This window comes from Erythranthe guttata, chromosome 14, assembly GCF_056151865.1.
Source record: "Erythranthe guttata isolate IM_541 chromosome 14, IM_541, whole genome shotgun sequence".
NCBI classification, from domain to species: domain Eukaryota; kingdom Viridiplantae; phylum Streptophyta; class Magnoliopsida; order Lamiales; family Phrymaceae; genus Erythranthe; species Erythranthe guttata.
The window spans coordinates 25267479-25289695 of record NC_142546.1 but is presented as its reverse complement, the minus strand read 5'-3'; the positions used below and the strand labels follow the sequence as shown (position 1 = coordinate 25289695).

The 22217-nt window shown below is 35.8% G+C and overlaps 4 protein-coding genes and 1 long non-coding RNA gene across 12 annotated transcripts; 4 read left to right on the top strand and 1 right to left on the bottom strand.

Annotated features, from left to right (window-relative positions):
- Positions 1-220: 220 nt before the first annotated feature.
- On the top strand, positions 221-5384 carry LOC105959539 (protein CYTOSOLIC ABA RECEPTOR KINASE 5). Of its 6 annotated transcripts, none has more exons than XM_012983662.2 (9): positions 249-299; positions 527-627; positions 1865-2042; positions 2899-3152; positions 3247-3373; positions 3444-3717; positions 4247-4379; positions 4685-4771; positions 4886-5384. In XM_012983662.2, exons 3-9 carry the CDS (start codon positions 1949-1951, stop codon positions 5012-5014), a joined length of 1098 nt encoding a protein of 365 aa, XP_012839116.1. In that variant the 5' UTR covers positions 249-299; positions 527-627; positions 1865-1948; the 3' UTR covers positions 5015-5384. The 6 variants fall into 6 exon arrangements, with proteins under 6 accessions (XP_012839114.1, XP_012839116.1, XP_012839115.1 ...); XM_012983661.2 differs by having other exon boundaries at positions 260-382; XM_012983660.2 differs by having other exon boundaries at positions 221-627.
- A 154-nt stretch (positions 5385-5538) lies between these two features.
- On the top strand, positions 5539-9599 carry LOC105959538 (phosphoribosylformylglycinamidine synthase). The gene is made up of 8 exons (XM_012983658.2): positions 5539-6453; positions 7444-7499; positions 7823-7932; positions 8039-8198; positions 8441-8533; positions 8809-8940; positions 9092-9178; positions 9256-9599. The coding sequence occupies exons 1-7, from the start codon at positions 5727-5729 to the stop codon at positions 9101-9103; spliced, it is 1290 nt and encodes a 429-aa protein (XP_012839112.2). The 5' UTR covers positions 5539-5726; the 3' UTR covers positions 9104-9178; positions 9256-9599.
- A 668-nt stretch (positions 9600-10267) lies between these two features.
- LOC105959541 (chitinase-like protein 1) lies at positions 10268-12101 on the top strand. 2 transcript variants are annotated; one of them, XM_088813428.1, is made up of 4 exons: positions 10268-10588; positions 10670-11067; positions 11152-11311; positions 11393-12101. In XM_088813428.1, exons 2-4 carry the CDS (start codon positions 10674-10676, stop codon positions 11799-11801), a joined length of 963 nt encoding a protein of 320 aa, XP_088669554.1. In that variant the 5' UTR covers positions 10268-10588; positions 10670-10673; the 3' UTR covers positions 11802-12101. The 2 variants fall into 2 exon arrangements, with proteins under 2 accessions (XP_088669554.1, XP_012839118.2); XM_012983664.2 differs by having other exon boundaries at positions 10287-11067.
- Positions 12102-12160: 59 nt separating this feature from the next.
- Positions 12161-13275, bottom strand: LOC105959543 (uncharacterized). Of its 2 annotated transcripts, none has more exons than XM_012983668.2 (2): positions 12662-13275; positions 12161-12372 (listed from the first exon to the last, which is right to left on the bottom strand). In XM_012983668.2, exon 1 carries the CDS (start codon positions 13255-13257, stop codon positions 12697-12699), a length of 561 nt encoding a protein of 186 aa, XP_012839122.2. In that variant the 5' UTR covers positions 13258-13275; the 3' UTR covers positions 12161-12372; positions 12662-12696. The 2 variants fall into 2 exon arrangements, with proteins under 2 accessions (XP_012839122.2, XP_088669555.1); XM_088813429.1 differs by having other exon boundaries at positions 12161-12366.
- A 1735-nt stretch (positions 13276-15010) lies between these two features.
- LOC148765515 (uncharacterized) lies at positions 15011-22208 on the top strand. The gene is made up of 3 exons (XR_016029900.1): positions 15011-15104; positions 21820-21909; positions 22012-22208. It is a non-coding gene; the product is annotated as an uncharacterized LOC148765515 (long non-coding RNA).
- Positions 22209-22217: the final 9 nt, after the last annotated feature.

Genomic DNA, 22217 nt, shown 5'->3' with positions numbered 1-22217 from the left:
ACACAAATTTAACGTTATTTGATTGAGATTATTTGTTTGATAGAATTCGAAAGAAAAAAAAAATCTGAAAATCGTTTTTTTTATAATAATTAAGATAAATTATATTAAACCATAAAATAGTTGCAATTAGAAAAATTAATGAAATTAAAAAATTAAGTATTTTATTGTAATTGTTGATATTTTCTGCCAAATCAAATATACGTTATTTTTTTAATAACATACAGATTATAGACATACATACATACACGATCCAAGAATTAGTAATACCTCTCTCCACTCAACCGGCCCTCCTTCAGGCTGTAAAGACTCTGACTTTCTCTCTCATCACTTTCTCTCTCTAGTAGTTTCTCTCTCCATTCGTTGGGAATATTTGCTTTGCCTGGTTGTCCTCGCACCTGTCTTCCCACCCCCACTTTTTCTGCGATCCACTTTACTATTACTCCTAAAGCTTAGTTCCAATTTCCATATATATACATACAAGATTTCATATATATATATATATATATAGATATTTAATTCGGTGCAGTAGACAGAGTCGCGCACACGCAGAGGATTAAAGGTGAGGAGAAAAAGGGCAGGCGAGAGAAAAAAAATAAAATTAAAATTAAAAGAGGGCCATGAATTTCGGTTGGTTTTTCTTCTCTTCAATGGCTTTTATTAATTACTACTTTTTAATCTGTATAATCTGATTAGGAGACTTTTATTTATTTATTCGCTAATTGGTATTTCCTCTTCTTTTGGGTCTCATTTTTCTTCGTCTTCCCCTACTTGTTTTACTTTCTTCGATAATCTTTGTTTTTCCTTTGTGCATCTGTTATCCTCGCTTGATTAACAATTTTGTTGAGATGGCGACGGATAACAATTATGTCAATCGGCGTGGTTTGGTGGTAAGATTGCCGATTGGAATCATCGAATCGGTTTCTGTATTTACATTTTATACTTTTTTTTTTGTTTTTTTGCTTTTTAGGTCTGTTTGTTTGAGATTGTGTTATTTGATTGTGGTCTCTCGTATTGTGATTGTCTTAGGCATTGAAATGTATGCAGCATATAATTATCATTTTGTTGCTAATTTCTCCTCGCATTGCCCCCGCAATCTACGTAAATTTCTGATATCCTTTTCCGGCCTCCTTTTATGGGCTGCCACCCCCCGTCTTTTCTGTCTCCACGAATTATGCGTCATTTGGGGATGTTTTAAGATTCTGATTGTATTAGGCCTTGGAATGAAATGCATTGATATATTTGGTAGAGTTCTCTTTATGCTGTGGTTATCTATGTCTATGCTTCCTGTGCTCGGGGTTTTAACAAAATCCTTCGTAATTAGAAGATAACCCATGCACCCTCGTTTTAAGGTTATAGGAAGTAAAGAAACCCCGCTTTGACCTTGATCGTACTGTGCATTGTACATGAACGAATGTATTTGAAAATTGGGAAGAAGCATTTATGGCAGAGCATATGGCCTGTGCTGACTTTTTTAAATCCTAGATGTGGCGACTTCCCCTCCCTATTCCTTGGAAGGCTAAAAAATATAAGGAAATTTGTTGTGCCGTGAGATAGCAATTGATTAGTGTATAGATATCATTGAAAGATGGGGAGACCCAGTTCTGGTTGGTCGGATACCTGCATTAACAAGTGTAGAATAGCTGGTTTTCACTGAATAGCATTCTTTGGTTCAGTTATCTACCGTTAAAATGGTTCTGGTGAGGTCATGTAAAATTGTTACAGTTTTAAATTGCGCCGTAAAATGTTTTCTGACACTGAAAGTCTTGTAATAGTTTGGTACTCCTCTAATGTAGTTCTCATGGTACATGTGTATGCATGTGCAAGATAGGACATGCTGATATTCTGAACTTGACTGATATTGCAGGCTCAGGCACCTCCACCTGGTTATTTTGTGCGCTTGGAGAACAAGACTGTTGAAGAAGATCCTTATTTGAAAAAGAGAACAAGGATGCGTAGGTGGCTGTGCTGCACTTGTCATGTAGAGGAGTCCTATCAGCAGAACGAAAATGAGCACCTCAAAAGCCCAAGGAATAATGCTGATGGTAAGTCTTTTATATCTTTTAGCATTACACCTAGCTGCTATTAGTGTGTGTGTGTGTGTGTGTGTGTGTGTGTGTGTATATATATATATTAATTCCCGTTACGTTGTTATCCTAGTTTTTTCTTTCTTTGCACATTCAATACAATTTGAATATATAAATGAATGAAATGGTTACTGCTCATAGAAGATGCATGCATGTCTTTATATTGTACTTCTCTTGACAATAAGTTAAACTGTGTGGTTTTTTATTTTCAGTTTGCTTGATATGGTTGATTATTTTTCCTCCCTATAGCTTTCTCCCGTGCATAAATTATCCGCTTAGTGATAATAATCTGTTTACTAGATTGGTAGGACTGCGTTGAATATGGTGATTGTATACTGTCTTTTGCTTGAATGTCTGTTGTTGTGGAGCATTATTTATTCTGTTTATTTTGAATGTAATCAGTCAACAGGATGAGATTGTGTGAAGAAGCAATAATTCTATATCGACTTTCAACTTTTATGTTATGGTGTGCCCAAAGTGTCTTTCTTATACCCAAATGGACAAATTAGTGAACATAGGTGTAAATAAACCAGCGTCTATCTCATCATCTTTTTGGGCTGGCTGGCAGGCGAGATGCATTTTATAATTTTTATTCAATATGTGTTTTGGCAGGTTGATTACTCAATATCAATATGCACGTTGTGCATTTTATTTATGTTTCTTTCTACCTTGTACTTAATATAATTCTATAACTTAAATAGGATGTCAGGATAACTTATGAATTAACTTTTCTTTATCATCTATGTCTCTTGATTCCATTGAGATTCAGAACATAATTTAATTGTTATTTGGTCCTATCTATCTATAAAACCAGGGCACCAAAGAGGCTCTAAGACATCGGCTCCAGTGAAACCCGAAGTTCAGAGGGCTGTACCTCCCATCGAGGTGCCTTCTCTGTCTCTTGAGGAACTGAAAGAGAAAACCGAAAACTTCGGGTCAAAGGCATTAATTGGTGAAGGATCGTACGGGAGAGTATACTTTGCACAATTGAGTGATGGAAAAGAGGTTGCTGTCAAGAAACTTGATGTGTCATCTGAGCCTGATTCAAATGTTGAGTTCTTGACACAGGTATACCTAAATTGAAAAAAATCGTAATGCAATAATTTTCTGCATGGTGCCTATTGACCGTTCATAAATAGTAATGCCTCTCACTTCTGTATAGGTTTCCATGGTGTCGAGATTGAAGCATGACAATCTTGTTGAATTGCTTGGTTACTGTGTAGATGGCAGTCTCCGTGTCTTGGCTTATGAGTTTGCCACCATGGGATCTCTACATGACATTTTGCACGGTATGTTTGGTCTTAATTAGCTTTTTTCTGAACTTATTTGAAGTGCTAAAACCTTTTCCTTTTATTGCAGGAAGGAAAGGAGTACAAGGGGCACAACCTGGTCCTGTACTTGACTGGATGCAACGGGTGAAAATTGCTGTTGATGCTGCGAGGGGACTGGAATATTTGCACGAAAAGTCTCAGCCTTCAATGATTCACAGAGATATCAGATCCAGTAACGTACTTTTATTTGAAGACTACAAAGCCAAAATTGCAGATTTTAACCTTTCAAATCAGGCTCCTGACATGGCTGCCCGCCTCCACTCTACTCGTGTGCTAGGAACCTTTGGTTATCATGCTCCAGAGTAATGCTCTGAACATCTCTTTCTTTTTCACAAGATTCTTTTGCATCTCTGTGAAGAATAAATGTTCGAGATAACATTTGATGATTATGAGCATCTAATTCACTCGTTGCATCTTGCTACATTATCTATGCCCTCAGACTCGCTTGGAAGTCTTGATGCACGTGAATTGGATTGAAAATAAACCCATCAAAATATTGAAAACCATATTTTAGGTAGGGAATTTAAGTCCATGAAAAAGAGTTAGCCAAGCACCACTATCTACTAACCTAATCTGTTATTTAGTATTTATTTAGGATGGCTATTTGCTAGTTTGTAATGATGAGAAGGTAAGGTGGAAATGTGGCTGCCAATAAGTTGAGTGTCTGGTTTTTTGACAAAGTCCTTGTAAAGTTTAGTGTCTGGTGTTTTGTCCACTAAAGGAAAGAGCTGCACAAGTCGATAATGGATGTTAAATTAGTAATGTATTTTCTCTTTACTGCAATAAAAATAGGTAACAGTCGGTATAACTTTAGAGTGTGTGTTTGTGCAGATATGCAATGACAGGGCAATTGACACAGAAGAGTGATGTTTATAGCTTTGGAGTTGTTCTGCTTGAGCTCCTTACTGGAAGGAAGCCTGTTGATCATACTATGCCTCGTGGTCAACAGAGTCTTGTTACTTGGGTCAGTTACCCCGTTTATTGGGTAAATTACGAAACCCCCCTACACTTGGGCTTAATTATGAAAAACACCCCCACCTATCAGTACTTACCAAAATCCCCCGAACGTCTATTTACGTCGTACACGGAAGGATTGTCGTAAGTATGGATAGGGGAGGGTGTTTTTTTGTGATATAGCCCAAGTTCAAGGGTGGTTTCCGTAACTTGCCCTTTTTTATGTGCTCTCAAAAGTTCTCTGTTCTTTTATTAATTGTTTCCAGCATGGATGAATCTCGTTTGAAACCCCATATCTTCTTATTCTTCTGTTAGGCTACTCCAAGACTTAGTGAGGACAAAGTCAAACAGTGTGTTGACCCAAAACTCAAGGGAGAGTATCCAGCTAAAGCGGTCGCCAAGGTTCTCTCTCTCTCTCTCTCTCTCTCTCTCTCTCTCTCTCTCTCTCTCTGTAACACACACACACACACACACACACACAATATGTATATATATTAATATACTTTGGTTATACAGCTGGCAGCAGTTGCGGCATTGTGCGTGCAGTATGAAGCTGAGTTTCGCCCGAATATGAGTATTGTTGTGAAGGCGCTTCAGCCTCTGTTGAAATCAGTTGTACCTGCTCCTGAGATCCAGCACCCTTAAACTCCGGAAGCTCTTTGTGTTTGTTTTTTTTGTGTGTTTGCACAGTTTGGGCCTGCATAATGACCACCTTTCATTGATCACTTGGGCACTCCCTTGACACAATATTTTTATTTTTTTTCATTTTCCGTTTCTCTGATTTCGAGAAATTGTTGGATTTGTACTTGTGATTCCATTTCTGGTGTTGGTAGTGAATATCTTTTATAAATCATGACCGAATGGATCGATGGATATGGATTGAGTTTGTTTTTTTTTTCTCTTTTCCCCCGAGTCGAAAGGGTTTGTGGTTTCAGTTCTTAAACATATATTTTGGTTCTTTTTAAACAATGTGATTTGTATTGGTTTGTTTTAAGTGCGTGCATTCTTTGGTAAATTTTCGACCCGTCTCATTTCGGTGATACGAACTCGTTTAATAGGGACAATACATTGTTTGATTTGGGTATTTACATCCTGTGTGGCGAATGAATTTGTTAATCTATATTTATGTTTGATAGTATATTTATTAAAAAAAATATTAATTTTTTTTTAAATTTGTCCATGCATAATAATAATTAATGTCACAAATGAATCTAAGATTTTTTGGCAAATAAATTGTCATGTTACAATATTTTTTATTTTTTATTTTTCTTGTTTTGTTTTAGAGTTGGAAATTCCCATTACCCATTGTTTTGGAGCATCCAATTTTATTTTTTTTTATCTTGCGGCCTTACATTAGATGAACTATTACGCCTTGTCGTCTCTTCCACCGCCCATGAACCTCAATTGCTCGCACCGGTGTCGATTCCGCCGCGCTCTTGTCACCTCCGCCATCCCCCGCCGCCACCATCGCCGCCGCCTCCTCAAATACTCCCCTACTCCGGCGAACACGCCCACATTCGCACCCACTATTTTCAAGCTCTCCGATGACGGCCTCCAAATAACCCTAAGACGCCCTTCCACTTCCCTCCAAGTCCAACAACTCGAAACAAAATTGAATCAGTTAATCGGCCGCGGCCGGGAAGCTTTTGACGACTTGAGGACTGTCGTCGCCGTTGACGAGACCAACGGAGGTTTCGTCATCTCCTGCCGGAGGTCCAGTGTTGAGTTTTTAGCTGCTCTGTTTTTTTCCAGTTTGGTAGTTGTTATTGCTTTTAGGGGTTTGTTTAAACAAATCAGCAAAAATAGCGGTGAAGTACTTGTGTATAAGCGGGATAGGAGCCTGGGCGGTAAGGAAGTGGTGGTAGGGAAGAAGGAGACAAACTTGCCGACACGTCGTAAGCCGACCGCATTGAGTTCGAATGATGCTGATTACTATTATGAGAAGAAAATTAACAGAACAAAGATTTTGGGTAAAACCAGGAAGGAAGAGTTGCCTCAGTGGTGGCCTCAGGCAGTGAATTTGGGTTCACCGGAAATCGAAAATAAAGAGGAATATCAGAGGATGGCTAACCAATTGATTGGAGGTTCGTTCTCCTACGTTTTTGTTTCTTTAATTATCGACTACCGGCATTGTGTGATAAACAAGGGAGAGACTCCGTATTTGTTTGCTTTTAAAGTTTTAATGTTTAGGATGATTTAATACGAAGTATTAATAACAAACTAAAACGGTTTTGTATTGCAATAAGAGAAGTTAGTATTACCTGTCACGTATACGGAAATATGGTTTCAATAGGATTTACTTAGTGCTAAAATGGAAATTTGCTGGGGTTCTTAAAAGACATCCGAATAGCATTTAGGTGACAAAGTAAGATTCATTATTAAAAGGAAGTGTATTATGCAACAAGCAAGAGTTAGTCAATCAACTTTTCTGGTTAAAATGTGCGTGTATGTGAGTGATAGAGAGGAGGGAGGAAGGGAGAGAGAGAGAGAGAGAACATTGCATTTTAATAACTTTACGATATGGTGTGATACTGTTGCTATATAGGGGTTCCTGCAGTTGCATTAGTATAGCTGGTTATTCGGGTTAAATTGGTGGTGTCGGCAGCTCCACCAAGTGGCCTATTTGAAGCATATTTGTTTCTTCAATATTTTTATAGGGTTTTTTCTTGAACCCGGGCAGTTTCTGTATTGACTCAATAACTGACAGTTAAGGTGGGAGGAGAAATTTGAGATAAAAGCAAACTGCAACTTATATTTTAAAAACTTTATGACTTGAATCAGTTTTGAACTCCCAGCCTGGATAGCTGTCTGTATTAATTGTTCCGCTAAGGAAAATAATATTTTGTTTGATCCACAGAAAGCTGTTGAATGTCATACTGTTTGTCACTTCTTCAAATAAAAGAGTATTTCATTTTTTTCTACATCTAGTGAAAAGAGTGAAATTGCGACCATGTTTAGGATGTATGCTAGTAGAAACATCAGACTAGTTTAACTGGTATTGCTTTATTGTTAATTGTATTTTGTCTTAACCAAGTAGTCATAGTTTTACATTTCATGGTTGTTCTAATATACAGCAATTGTGGATCGCAAAATGGCTGGGGAGGATATTTCAGCAAATGATATAGTTCAGGTAGGTAATCGTCAATGCACCAGTCTAAATATGTTTTTTTCATATCAATGTTACCTCTATCATTTTATGAGAGCACCACATCGTGTATTTTAATCTGCATATATTATCTAGTTGGTGCTGAGAGGCGTTCGCCTTAAGGCCCCGTGATAGCTAAGTATTTTGTCTGGATCTCGTTTCATCATTATAGATGAGGATTGATGTATATTACATCTGTATATGATACAAAACAGAATATTGCGTCACCTGAGCAAAACAGAATGAAAGATAATTGAAACACTAAGTTGATATACTGAAGTTATCTTTGCTTTTTTTGTCTGCCACAGTTGCGTCACTTATGCAAGACGTATGGTGTGAAGACATCCATTAGCACTGCAAATACACGCGATTCACTGTATCGTGTGTCAGTTAACTTTGTGTTGAACTACTGTGAGACGTAAGTTACTTATACAGCTTTCACAACTTTGATCGGGATCTTTCATCATCTTGTTGGCTCCTTTCTCTTTCACCTACTAGTAACTTGATTCCGTCTTCTATTATAGCATATCAAATATATCCACCTCCATTCAGATTAATGGTGAGGATGTGCCGGAGTTTATTGCTGGGCTTGCTGATAATATCGGACTTGAGAGCACTCATGCTGCAAGAATTGTATCTGCAGCTGTTGCTGCACGCACACGTTCAAAAATCCTGCAGGCTTGGGTGCGTTGTCTCTGGTTCTTGTTTGTGAAAGATAATCTTTATTTTTTTTATTAATGTATATAAAGTTCTAATAAATCAAAATTGTCATCTTAGATGTTATGAGGAGCTTGTCTGAATGACTTTCTAAAGAATCATTAATCTTGAAAGAATTCTTTGACAACAATGTAATTGTTGTGCTAATTACATAGTTATTATTACATTGTTGATGTTTTGGTTATCTTAATTAAGTTATTTTATTGCAGGCATTAGAAGTTCAAAATAAACACTCTGAAGCACTAGCTGAGCTGTTCAAAGTATGCATCATTCATCAGATTTTCCCTCCAGAGGAGAACTCGGTATGTGTCTACGTCTCTTGATTGCAATGCAAAATTTCTCAATACCTCGTACTTTTCTGAACTGTTCTTTCACATTTAACTAGTATTCCTCTTCCCAAAAATATGCTAATAAGGAGTAATTTCACACCAGCCAATTTCTTAATTTGAATCCCCGAGTTTTCTGCATATTGTTCTCTTTGCCCAGTCTCTTGCAGAACTGTTAAGCTGCATTGCAACCAAATATTATTAAAATAGTAATATAGTTGTGATATTTTTAAATTTATGTAACGCTGCAGCCTGAGATGGAAATGGTGGCTCGAGGGCTTGACAAGTCATTAAGTGTGGAACAAAGAGAACAGATATTGAACTCATTCATCGCCGTTTCTGGCAAAGAAATTGGTCAAAGTGTGGTCGAAGCACTGGGTTTGGTATGTCATTTCTAAACTTTGATTTGCAGCTTCACTGGTGGATATCTGTAAACATACTGTAATATTTACATATTATAAATCAAGCCTGTATCTAATCTACAATCGAAGTTTCTTGTAGAATTTTGTTGGCTGACCTAGCTTTCTCCTGCAGAATTCATCATGAAAGGGAAAATCGCTTCAATTTCAACGTTCAAGTCTTTTTTCCTACATTCTTTCTTGGCCAAATTCAAGTTCCAAGGTTGAGATATCTGATATTTTGGACGCTAATCGTGTATAATATGTGTTCTCAAATTAACATGCATTTTCGATTTTTAGGTGGATATTTATTTGTTGGTGGATCAAGGCCGAAGCTACTACTTCTCGATTTCTATGGGCGATTAATTTCTCCCATAAATCGTTCGAGCAACTGAGTTACACACAGATCGAATTTGTAAGTACTTATGTTTTTCCTACAATTTAACCATTGACATTAGTTTGAATAAGAAATGTACTTCAGTAGGGGTAGTTAGTGGACTAAGGTACTAGTTTAATAGTAAGATCTGTTCTTCAGACTGCCAACAAATATTCAATAGTTTCCTTTTGCTTAGGTTTCTTTTACTATTAAAATATGGTACTTGATTTAATGTAATAATCTTACTGTCTTATTTCAATTCTTCAAATTCTTAAAAACATTATTATATGTTGTATTATAATTTATAATGTAATGGAACAATGTCAGATTCTTGTACACCTGTTTTTTAAATAAAAAATAATAAACAATACAATGGTCTAGATTTTTCCGGTTCGTGATCTGTGGGTCCCACTGACTCGTGACACAATTGATTAACATTTTTTTTTTTAAATAAACTCATTATTGTAATGTATAATAATAGCTCAATGGAATATTTTTTATTTTTTATTTTTTAACTGTTAAAAGATGGAGAGTTTGTTTGTTGGTAAAATAGATTTAAATAATATATACTTTGTTAGAAAAAAAATCATAATTTTTTTTTTTTTTTTTTTTGAGAACTCATGAAAAAAAATATAAATTCTCTTTTTAATTGGGTTGGCTTAAAAGTTTCATGATCCAGTGTGGTGTCGGTACAGCAGAACGTAAGGTGGTGGTGTGGGACAAGCCTCTCTACCTTCCGCGGTTGCTTGATTCCAAATCCAGCCTGTAATCTTCCACCAACTTTCTGCCCATCTGGCATCATCTCCACCGTCCGTTTTATCCTCATCACAGCAATTGACATCATATTTCCCTAATTCTCTGCATTCTCTATTTTGCCCTTCTTTTGCTTCTCCAACCCAATTTCTTCCATTAATCTTATTCAATATACATTATACAGTTAAACCTTTTGTAAGTTAATACATTTGTAGAGATTATCAAAATTATATTAATTTAGTGAAATATTAACTTATCAATAAATTCATAATTACAATAATTAATAACTTATTAAAATGGGGTCCGAGCTTATACACTAACAAAAAAATGGGTGAAAATGAAAAAAAAAAAGTAGTCTCGAGGGTATTTTGGGTACGTACAAATTATATTTGCTTTTGACATCATACTCATAACTGAGATAGACAGCCTTCCAAAAGCCATTGAATTGCTTCCAAAGGAATTCAGATTCTCCAACCATAAATTCAATTCACAGCTCCGGCGAAGGTACATTACCCTTCACTCGTTCTTCCAAAGGAATTCAGATTCTCTTTCAATTTCCCGTTTCTGTTGTGTTTTTGTTTTCAGAACAATGGCGGTGAATTTCAACACCGGTTTTGTGTTTCTGATGATAACAATGGCCGCCGTGGCCGGCTTTTCTGGTGTGGCGGCCGAATCTCCGAAGGAGATCATCGTGAAAACGGTGAAGGGGCAGAAGCTCTGCGACCAAGGTTGGGAGTGCAAAGGGCTGTCCAAATACTGTTGCAATCAGACAATCTCGGATTTCTTCCAAACCTACCAATTCGAGACTCTCTTCGAGAACAGGAATTCTCCGGTGTCCCACGCCGTCGGTTTCTGGGACTACAGGTCTTTCATCACCGCCGCCGCCACTTATCAGCCGCTGGGGTTTGGCACCACCGGCGGTAAGACCTTGCAGATGAAGGAGGTCGCTGCTTTCCTCGGCCACGTCGGTGCCAAAACTTCCTGTGAGTAGTAGTAAATTGCAATTAAAAAACTACAAATTATGCGATTAATGGTTAATTAATCATGAACCAATTCTGTAATTGCAGGTGGTTATGGGGTGGCAACAGGTGGACCATTGGCATGGGGTCTATGCTACAAAAAAGAGATGAGCCCTAGCCAGGATTACTGCGATGAGTATTACAAATACGATTATCCGTGCGCACCTGGAGCGCAGTACTATGGCCGTGGAGCTATTCCGATTTACTGGTAACAGTTTCCGACGATATTATCTTTTTAATTAGCAATTCTTTTCGGCGAATGTAAAAACTAATATTTATCCACGTCCAGGAACTACAACTACGGAGCGATTGGGGAAGCCCTGAAGGTGGATTTGTTGAACCATCCAGAATACATCGAGCAGAACGCCACCCTGGCGTTCCAGGCTGCTATGTGGCGGTGGATGACACCTGCCAAGAAAGGACAGCCTTCGGCACACGATGCCTTTGTCGGAAACTGGAAACCCACAAAAAACGACACCTTGGCCAAACGGGTACCGGGTTTCGGAACCACAATGAACATCTTGTACAGTGACAGTGTTTGTGGTCAAGGCGATGTTGACTCGATGAACGTGATGATATCTCATTACCAGCATTACCTTGACTTGATGGGTCTTAACCGCGATGATGCCGGGCCCCACGAAGTGCTCAACTGTGCCGAACAGGTTCCGTTTAATCCATCCTACAAATCATCTTCTTGAAACTACATAGGAACCTTGTTTGTTGTAATAAAAAAGGAGCAAAAGATTTGCTTTTTATTATGCCCCTAGTTTTTGTGTGATTAACAGTTAAGAGGGGTGAAATGGTAAATCTTAATATGTTGAATCTATGTTGATCCTTTTTCTGTTGTGCAAGTTTTGAGAAGCCAAGTTCTTACTTGTTAGTAGCTTGTGTGTGTGTGTGTGTATATGGAGCTGTGAGATTGCGTGTTCTAATGTGGCTTTGTAAGTATATACTCGAAAGACCACCTTATATATTCGACTATTTTTACTTTTTTCTTATAGTTGAGTGCCGTTTTATGCTTTATGCAACCCTCCTCGAATTCAAGAAAGAATAGATCTGCAAAATACAATGGGACTTGTCGTATTCTAAATTGCAGAATATACAAGTAAGCTAAGCTATATACAGTGAGCGATTCACGAAACCGTAGATCGATCGATCTTTATTTGAAATCGCTCTAAACAAATCTATCTCCAGAAGCAACAAGAGTTATGCTTGGCATTTTCACAAATAGCTGAGAGGCTATTCACTGCACATTGCAAACCACTGCATCTGCATTAAAACAAAATCCCATCAAATTGAAATTAGACAATTTGACGACGAAACAGACGAGATTAAACGAAAAAGGACGAACGATCCAATTTACTCGTGTCTTTTGTTAATATTAATGTTTCTTCATTCTTGTATCTAGCAAGAAATTTGGATTGTACTGCAAACACCATAGTTGAACACACACACATGCAATCATTTCAAGAAGATCAAATTACACATACACAGTTGTTGTAATAACAAAAAAATAAATAAAAATGGCTGATTCATAAAGTAAGAAAAGAAGCATTACCCCAATTAGCAGATTTCTTGAGCTTGGGCAGAAGATTAATTAGTAGAGAAAGCAGCAAGTCCATCGTACTCGTGCGCCGCACGTGCACCGAGCCGATGGTACACCTGCGCCCACTTGTTCATCTGATCTTCCAAATTCTCGAACCTCAGCGACTCAATCTCCGCCCTTGGATAAGCCAACACACCTCTCTTCTTTTCAACGGCGCCGATGCCTCCTTCCTCCTTCGCCTTCGCGCCTCCACGTGTAGGCTGCTTCTTCTTCTTCTTTTTCTTTTTCTTCGTCTCCCTTTTGATTTCTTGACGGTTTCCGTTAAATTTCACGTTTCCGTTAAGCGGCGGCGGCAACTCGACGAGGGCAGTTTCGTCAACGACTTTGACTTTGAGTGAAATTTTGTGGGTATAATGGAACTGCCGCCATTGTTCCTGTTTCTTGGAAACTTGTTGAATTTCTAGCATCTTTGATTTGTTGGTCGAAACGACGGCGTATGCACCTGAGATACGAACGACGCCGTATTGGGTTTCTGATTGTTTAGGAACAACAACGAAACTCTGCTTGCTATTTGACCAACAACAAGAGGAAGCTGCTGCAGCTTTCATATTTATATTGCAGCTTTCATATTTATATTTAGGGTGTTGCTATTTGCAGCGGGACTTTTACTGAAATTGGCTTATTTGCAGCGGTACCTTTTTCATTTAATTTTTTTTTTTTTCAATTTCTCTCTCCTATTCCAAACACTCTCTAGAAATTCGAATTTCGTAAAAAAAATTGAATCTCCCGTTTTCTGGAGCACGGAAACTCGAAGAAAATTCAAGTTTCCGTGCTCTGCAGAACGGGAGATTCAAACGGCTTGAATCCTCCGTTCTGCAGAGCACGGGAACTTGAATTTTCTTCGAGTTTCCGTGCTCCAGAAAACGGGAGATTCAATTTTTCGTGCTCCAGAAAACGGGACCTTCAAATTGTTTTTTGAATTTTTATTTTCGGAAAAAAAATTAAAAATATTTAGATATGAATCTCCCATGTTATAGAACACGGGAACTTGAATAATCTTCATGTTCCCGTGTTCTACAGAACGGAGAACTCAAAAAACATGAGGTTCCCGTTCTGCAGAACACGGGAACTTGAAGATTATTCAAGTTCCCGTGTTCTACAACACGGGAGATTAAAGTTTTAATATTTTTTTATTTTTTTTTAATATTTTTTTCTAAATATCGAATTTTCTAATTATTTAAGGAACATGATAACACATATTCGGATTATTGTACTCGTTTCTACATTCATCATCAATTTTTTCGTCAAAATCACCATCATCACCCTACCAAATTATAAAAATTAATAATATAAAGGAATATGAAAATTAATAATACAAAAAAAAAAAAAAAAAAAAAAAAAAAAAATTGAAACCCAAGTTCCCGTGCTGTACAGCACGGGTAACTCAACATTTTCCCCTTTTTTGAAACTTCTCGTGCTGTATAGCACGATTAAACAGACTTTTAATTTATTTTTTTTTGTTTTTTCTTTTTTTTTTTTACCATTTAAAAGTTATTCGGACCAGCAATTGAAGAAATCGTTGTTCGTTTTTGAATTTGTCGAACGAGCTTCAAATTCTAAGTTTTCGATTTTTTTTAGTTGAGAGCGTTTCGGTTTTTTTCGAAAGTTAGAAAATTGACAAATGAGACTACCGCTGCAAATAAGCCAATTTCAGTAAAAGTCCCGCTACAATTAGCATTTCAGTTATATTTATGCAACTATATTTTTTTTATTTTCTTTTATATGCATATATATAATTTTGATTTTTGGGTATTAAAATGAATAGATAAATGCTCTATAACTAACTAATTAAATTCTCTAATTATGCTATTTATTAAAATTAATTGAAGCTTCAATTAAATGATTAAATCAGTAGCACCCTTCACCCGATATTTTGTAGATGTGACTCAAAAAATAAATGACCTCACAAGTAATTATATGTATGATTTTCTGTCGAGCTTGAGCTTAGTTTTAATTGTTCATGAGCTAACGGGCTTTCCAATTTTTTAATCCAAAATAAATATTATATAATAAATGCATATAAAATTTAAAAAAAGTTTCAATTCATTTTTGTATTTATAATTGTTTTTTTTTTATTTTTTTTTATTTATTATTACTTGTTTATCTAATTATTAGGGATTATACTTAATCGGGGTCTAGAAGAAGTTCCGAAATGGGCCATCTAAGTTTGTTTGGGCCCAAAAATCGAGGGTTGAATTAATTACTTAATTACCTTGGGGATACTTTTGTAATTCCAAAGCAAACGAAGGACATTTTTGGTAACTCAGAAAACCATCCATCATATAACCTGGGTAACCCAGGAATTAGTGTTTTCATCAGTGAAGAAAAAGCGATAAAAGCAGCTACAGCAACAATGGCGGAGGAAGGAGTAGACCATCAATTTCCACCAACGATGGTACTCTCTCTCGCTATATCTCTTTCTCTCTCTACAAATCTGCATTTTCGTTTCGGTAGTGTCAGATTTGTTGGGAAAATTGGTTAAAAATTGAGTCATGAACAATTTTTTATCAATGTTATTGTACGGTCTAATTGAGTATATAAATGAATTTTGGATTAGAACCAATTTTGTGGTGAATGAAAAAAATACTAGTCCAAAATATAAGGAAAGTGGGATTTGAGTTATCCCACATTGGAAAAGTAGAGAAGTACTGAGCTGTATATATATCAAAATATTGGGACGGGCCAAAAACATTAGGTCATGGGTTTTTAACCCATTGGGCCCTTATTACTCGAAGCCCATCTCGATTGGTCTGATTGGTCTGAATTGGTGCGGCCGAACCAATGCAAACCATTCGGCTCAACTCGAAATGGTGCAACCACTCCCAATTGGCTCAACTCGAAATGGTGCAACCATTCAAAACAAAAGGTACCTTTTTGCTCCAAAGGACACTACTTTTCGAACCTTATAAATAGACCCTAACTTTCCCAAAATTCCTCACTTCAATCCAAAACAAGCCTACTACATATTAAGCCTACCCTTCACAGATTCTCTCGAAAAGTTCTACACAAAGTACAGTTCGTCGTACTTGGGATTTGGAGTGCTCCTATTCCAAGTTTTGCCGTTGTATCTTGGGAGACGATTTCCATTTAATCCGTTAGCACCGTTGCGGGGAAATTTCGTCTTAAGGACAGAGACAACTCGCCTCGGCAAAATTCTCGTTCATAGCAGATTTCCAACAATTAATTAATTTGTTCAACCAATTTACTAAATTCACTACCCCTTTTATGTATCGGGAACAACAATCTTAAGACGAAATGTTTTTTGATTTAGTAAATTTTGTTTTCTGCACACGTTGGTAAACGAGATGGAGAAGAAGATAGTCTGCCAAAAATCAAGAAGTTACAAAATACAATTGGAGAAAGTTTATTTTCGGACAGAACATGAAGTCCACATTCTTGCCCATTTTCGAAGGTGTTAAAGTCCGAATATGGAAAATTAACATTTCACAGAAGTTGTAGATAATCAAGTTAGCTTTCCAGAACATGTTAGATCGTCACAATCGGAGATCGTACGAGGAAGTTATGATGAAAACACGAAAGGGTGGCAGAACTGCCAATGCACCTTTTCATGAAAAATACAACCGTTCGTGACCAATGCAACTCGTCGCATATTAACGCATCACCAATGTCCAATGCACGAAATTTTGGTGAAAGAAGACTGAATCGAAGATCAATAATGAGGTTTTATATAATTTTGATTCATGAATATTATTTAATATTTTTTTTGGTTCCATTGTAGGTGCAAATTTACAGCACACCTATTCCGACTTCGAGGCTTATTTTGATCATGATCCGGTCCGAATCTCAGAAAACATAAAAGATAAAAGTTGTAGAAAAGTTTGTTGGCTGTTCGGATCATATTGAATCAACAAAATCGGTCTTGGGATGGAAGAGATATGAATAAATCATTCAGCACTGCCATAATATTGACACGATTTGGTGCTACCCACAAATTTTGAATTGACGAACATATAATTTATCGGGTACGCTTTTTAATTATAAGAATCTATTTGTGAAATATATTGATAATGCTATATGATATAATGGTGGATTATTGCATGATAGTTTAATTTTCTATATGGAAGCATGGTAAACCATATACAATATATATGCTTAATGAATATTCACGATGTTTGTGTATGTACATTAATAATAGAAATATTTTTATCCTAAATAAAATAAAGTGATAGCGTATGTGCTAATTATTTGAATAAGTTTATCATAAACCGCATGATAAGTGCTATACTAATGACATTTCTCACGGAAATGCAATATTTATTTGCATAAATTGCTTATAGTTTGATATGGGATTAACTTTCTCCCAATTTGATGTGGAACTGTCCGGTTGATTGATTTTCGAATATGTGAGTACGTGATCTTATTAACGTTTTTATTATTGTCATGATCGATTAGACTTGTCTCATATATTAAGTATGAGTTACTTAGTAAGAGGAATATTATTATACATATTATTTTTTGCGTAAGCCATACTAATTCCTTAGAATTGTGTTATTGCATTGACATGCATTGATTACGTGCTATAGAATTTTTATCGATTCATTATATTGGACATGAATTTATTTATGCCATGAAATATTATGTTCAAATTTGATGTTATTATATACTCGTGCGTATACTATGTATATGTTGATATAATATGCTTGATATATTGTTTCTTTCTATGATCAACTAGTATGAAAGACGTGCTCACATGTCAAATATTATATTTATTATAATATTGATGTACATATGAATCATACTACGGTTTAATTAAAAGCATGATTTGAAATAAAATTGAAAGAAAGAGAAGCTCAATTCATGATAACACATGAGTAGTTCTTGTCTCAAGAACATAAAAGAAGATCGAATCGTTGGTTTGATTTGATTTGATATCACATTTGCAAAATAATGATCTACAATGTGAATGGATGAGATCGGATTTTGATTTTTCAAAGATCCGAAATAGTTGTTAACAACAATGGATGTTTTGTTGAAATAAAATTCGAGCAGTTTACTTAAGAGCTCGTTTTGTAGAATTAAATTGTTGGATTTGACTGAATTTTGAACAGCATGTTTAGGACATGCAATCCTAAATTATGAATGATTAAGATTAGAATTTATATATTCTAACTTTAATGTTGAATAGTGGAGATCAACCACCATTTGAAGAGATTAATATTCTCTTGTTTATTGACAAGATTTAAGTATCTTGACGAGTTTCTCTTTTGAGGAAAAAGAAGAAATCTGATTATCTTAATTGTTGACAAGATTTAAGTATCTTGAGAAGATTTTTCTTGTTGTGCTTTCTTGAGAGAAAGAAAAACAATACTTTGTAATTAAATCTTATTGGTGATCCAAAATATTTTTCTAACTAAAGAAGAAATGTATTTTGTTACATTGTATCCTTATTAATAAAATAAAAATAAGGATTTCAAAGCATTTAAATGTTATGTGAATGAAAGTTGGAAAGTGCCAACTTTGACAAATGAATGAAAAATGAGAACCAAAACTTTTGGAAAAAAGTTTATGGTAAATTCTAGAATATATACTCTAGAATTTGTGGTGGAAATTAGATATCTCGAGCTAACCACATTAATATTTAGAAATGTGGGGGTCTTTATCCCGAGCTAACCACATAAATATTTAGAAATGTGGGGGTGTTTAGGCAAAGGTAAAAAAGTACCTAAGTTAATATACAATGCCTAGTATAGTTAAGTGGATAAAATACTTAAGCATATTCATTGAATATGCAAATAATGATTGTGCATAAGATAGTCATTCTTGATGCAAATTACATTATATTTTCTTGTAAAAAAAATAAATAAGTTCTAAATAAGAGAACTAATAAATGTCTAAGTGGTAAATCATCAAAGTGATGAATAACCAAGTTAAAATATGTGTGATTGGTAAATCATCAAAGTGATGAACAACCAAGATACAACAAGATGACAAAGAAAATCAATATGTTTGATTTTGATTTGATTTTATAATTTATGAGTTATAAAATGAACAAAGGACAATTATTGAAATATTGTCTACATTGGAAGAATGTACGTGGAAGTTAGTTTGTCTTCTTCCAAGTAGTAAACCATTAAGGTTTCGATGGACTATTCAAAGGAATGATTAAGGGTGGTCCAATAAAGCTAAATTATATAGCTATGGAAAAATCTTGATTATTTATAACATTGTAATATCAAGCTAAATTAAATAGCTATGGAAATATTCTAAAGTAATATTTGATAAAATTGTGTTAGTAATAACGAGTGTGGCCAGTGTGTTTATATTAAAAGCACATGGAAGTATATGTCTATAGACGACATTATAATCATGAGATAGTGATCATGATACTATTTTGAACGTTGAGAAAATATTGGAAAAGTAAAAATAAAATTTTGATGTCAAAAGACGAGGGTCTAGACGATGTAATCTTACAGATTAAAATCACTAAGACAAAGATAGTCTTATTGAAAGTCTCATGTTGAGACACTACTAGAAAATTGATCTAGTTATCTAAAGACCAAGGGTTTACCTTGCCAAAAATAATGATGAACAATGGTTCAATTACAAATATTTTTGGATAGTTTGGCAGCATAATGAATTGCAAACTAGTAAATATGTAATTCCAAAAATAATAATCATTCAATGATATTATAAGGGTTCTTAGGTAATCTAAGTATAGCCTTTAAATGGATTACATTAAAGAAAATATCTCATTGTATTAGGAAAGTACATTGGATATATGAGTCCACTAAGATTATGTATCTTGAAAATCCTCAAACAAAATTGAATAGCTCGATTCATGGTCGAATTCGAATAAGGTTATAAAAGAAGTTGAATAAACTTCATAAAATTATTGGAGGATGTTCCGTGTTGGACTAAGTCGGTGTCTACAATTATGAATAAATTGTGATAACCAATCGGTTACGTTAAGGGCACAAACGACATGTATAATGGCAAGTATCGATACACTCGTACACATAAGACCATTAGGCAATTGATCTCAAAAGAAATAATATAACATTGATTATGAAAATCAATGGTTAATAGCGGATCCGCGACTAAAAGTCAACTAAAGAGATCAAACATATTGCCTGTCTAGGGGAGTGAGATTAAAACCCATAAATTAAGGACAATCTTGGTGGTAACCCAACCATGCTGACTGGAGATCCCAAGAACTGGTTCAAAAGGGACAACTAAGCTAAGAAAGTTCAGTGATGCACTAAGGAGTATATATTCCTATGGAATAATATATTTCCAACTCATTCCCGTGATAGACATTAGTGCTGCCTGCAGAGAGGGTAAAGGATAAGCGAAAGCTTTTAATGATTCCAAAACCTTATAACAAAAGGTGAGGTATTGGCAGGATACCTTTAATAGGAGATCACCTATGTAAGTGTATGAAGTGAGGGCCGCTTCAAAAACTTGACAAACACTTATGAATCCAAGATGTGTGTCCATGGCCAAAACGGACACGATCATGAGAACTAAGGAAATGTGAGAATAGTATTGTGTGGGTTGCATTGTCTTGGTTTACACGAACGGCAGACAGTTCAAGACATCGCGTTCACTACTCAGCCTAGTAAATCCGATGTAACTCCACTACGGAAGGTTCAAAGCTATATGCTACCTATCCCGATGCAATACTATTCGCGGGAACTCTAGAGAGAATCGACGCCTTCGTTTTCATTCATGTGGGGGATTGTTGGGAAAATTGGTTAAAAATTGAGTCATGAACAATTTTTTATCAATGTTATTGTACGGTCTAATTGAGTATATAAATGAATTTTGGATTAGAACCAATTTTGTGGTGAATGAAAAAAATACTAGTCCAAAATATAAGGAAAGTGGGATTTGAGTTATCCCACATTGGAAAAGTAGAGAAGTACTGAGCTGTATATATATCAAAATATTGGGACGGGCCAAAAACATTAGGTCATGGGTTTTTAACCCATTGGGCCCTTATTACTCGAAGCCCATCTCGATTGGTCTGATTGGTCTGAATTGGTGCGGCCGAACCAATGCAAACCATTCGGCTCAACTCGAAATGGTGCAACCACTCCCAATTGGCTCAACTCGAAATGGTGCAACCATTCAAAACAAAAGGTACCTTTTTGCTCCAAAGGACACTACTTTTCGAACCTTATAAATAGACCCTAACTTTCCCAAAATTCCTCACTTCAATCCAAAACAAGCCTACTACATATTAAGCCTACCCTTCACAGATTCTCTCGAAAAGTTCTACACAAAGTACAGTTCGTCGTACTTGGGATTTGGAGTGCTCCTATTCCAAGTTTTGCCGTTGTATCTTGGGAGACGATTTCCATTTAATCCGTTAGCACCGTTGCGGGGAAATTTCGTCTTAAGGACAGAGACAACTCGCCTCGGCAAAATTCTCGTTCATAGCAGATTTCCAACAATTAATTAATTTGTTCAACCAATTTACTAAATTCACTACCCCTTTTATGTATCGGGAACAACAAGATTTTGAATATTCGCTGTTGGATTTATTGAGCTTTGGCACTTCATCTTTAAAATCATGATGCGTTCATACATACATACATACATACATACATACAGGGGATTCTTTTTCTGCAACATGGGAAATGAGATTGCACTGTGTCCATATATAAATGCTTAAACGTGTTTTTAAAGTTGGCTAAAACGTGTTTATTCACAGTATAAAATGTAGTTCAATCCCAATATAATAATATATCCTTCTGAATTTCAAAATAATGTTTTGTCGGAGGGATGTAATTGATTGTATTTTTGTAACCTATTTCCCCCTTTTGTAGTGAATAATAAAAAAGTGGGACAAGGATGCAAACACGGCAAAATCGACTTGTAAATCATTTCTTAAGCCAGAGATGTCGCTAATCTGCTAGCGACATTTCAGATTAGCGACATTTCGGCTTGAGAAGTGATTCGATACATGTAAGAAATGACGTGACCCGCAATTTTTTTGTCAGCTAAAGTAGAGCAAAAATACAAGGAAATAACTGGAAAATCCACCGCACAGTTCGATAGCCTGAGTTAAACAGTTGAAGTGGAGGTTTATTTTGTTTCTCTCAAATTCACGTTTTTGTATAAATGTATTGAAATGTTATTTTCAGCATCTTTCTTGGGAGTCAACATGCTCGTCCCAGAGTGAGGAAGTAACGCAATCGCCGATGAAGCTTGCTTTTGCAGAACTTTAATTCAAAGTTTAGTTTCTGTTTAGAGCAAGTACCATTACTGCATGTATAACTTTAGTAATATTATTCGAATTAGTTCAACTTCTCTCTCTCTCTCTTTAATATATTCAGGTCTTACAGCTGGCAGCTGCTGCAACTATGTGCGAAGCTGAGCTTCGGCCGAGTACGACGACTGTTGTGGAGGAGCTTCAGCCTCTGTTGAAGTCGATATGATTATTTTTTACTCTTTTTTTTTTTTTTTTTTTTTTTGTAAATTTGTCCGTGCATACTACTAATTAATATTACGAAGAAAGGTTTATATTAGGTATTTGATTTTG

Bases quoted from the DNA above. Each gene is read 5' to 3' on its own strand.
- LOC105959543 (XM_012983668.2), bottom strand. From the start codon at position 13,257: ATGAAAGCTGCAGCAGCTTCCTCTTGTTGTTGGTCAAATAGCAAGCAG.
- LOC105959538 (XM_012983658.2), top strand. From the start codon at position 5,727: ATGAACTATTACGCCTTGTCGTCTCTTCCACCGCCCATGAACCTCAAT. The intron at 7,933-8,038 runs GTAAGTTACTTA...CTTCTATTATAG, and splicing joins GTGTTGAACTACTGTGAGAC to CATATCAAATATATCCACCT. The intron at 8,534-8,808 runs GTATGTGTCTAC...GTAACGCTGCAG, and splicing joins TCCCTCCAGAGGAGAACTCG to CCTGAGATGGAAATGGTGGC.
- LOC105959541 (XM_088813428.1), top strand. From the start codon at position 10,674: ATGGCGGTGAATTTCAACACCGGTTTTGTGTTTCTGATGATAACAATG. The intron at 11,068-11,151 runs GTGAGTAGTAGT...CTGTAATTGCAG, and splicing joins CGTCGGTGCCAAAACTTCCT to GTGGTTATGGGGTGGCAACA. The intron at 11,312-11,392 runs GTAACAGTTTCC...ATCCACGTCCAG, and splicing joins GGAGCTATTCCGATTTACTG to GAACTACAACTACGGAGCGA.
- LOC105959539 (XM_012983659.2), top strand. From the start codon at position 846: ATGGCGACGGATAACAATTATGTCAATCGGCGTGGTTTGGTG. The intron at 3,374-3,443 runs GTATGTTTGGTC...CTTTTATTGCAG, and splicing joins TCTACATGACATTTTGCACG to GAAGGAAAGGAGTACAAGGG. The intron at 3,718-4,246 runs GTAATGCTCTGA...GTGTTTGTGCAG, and splicing joins TTTGGTTATCATGCTCCAGA to ATATGCAATGACAGGGCAAT.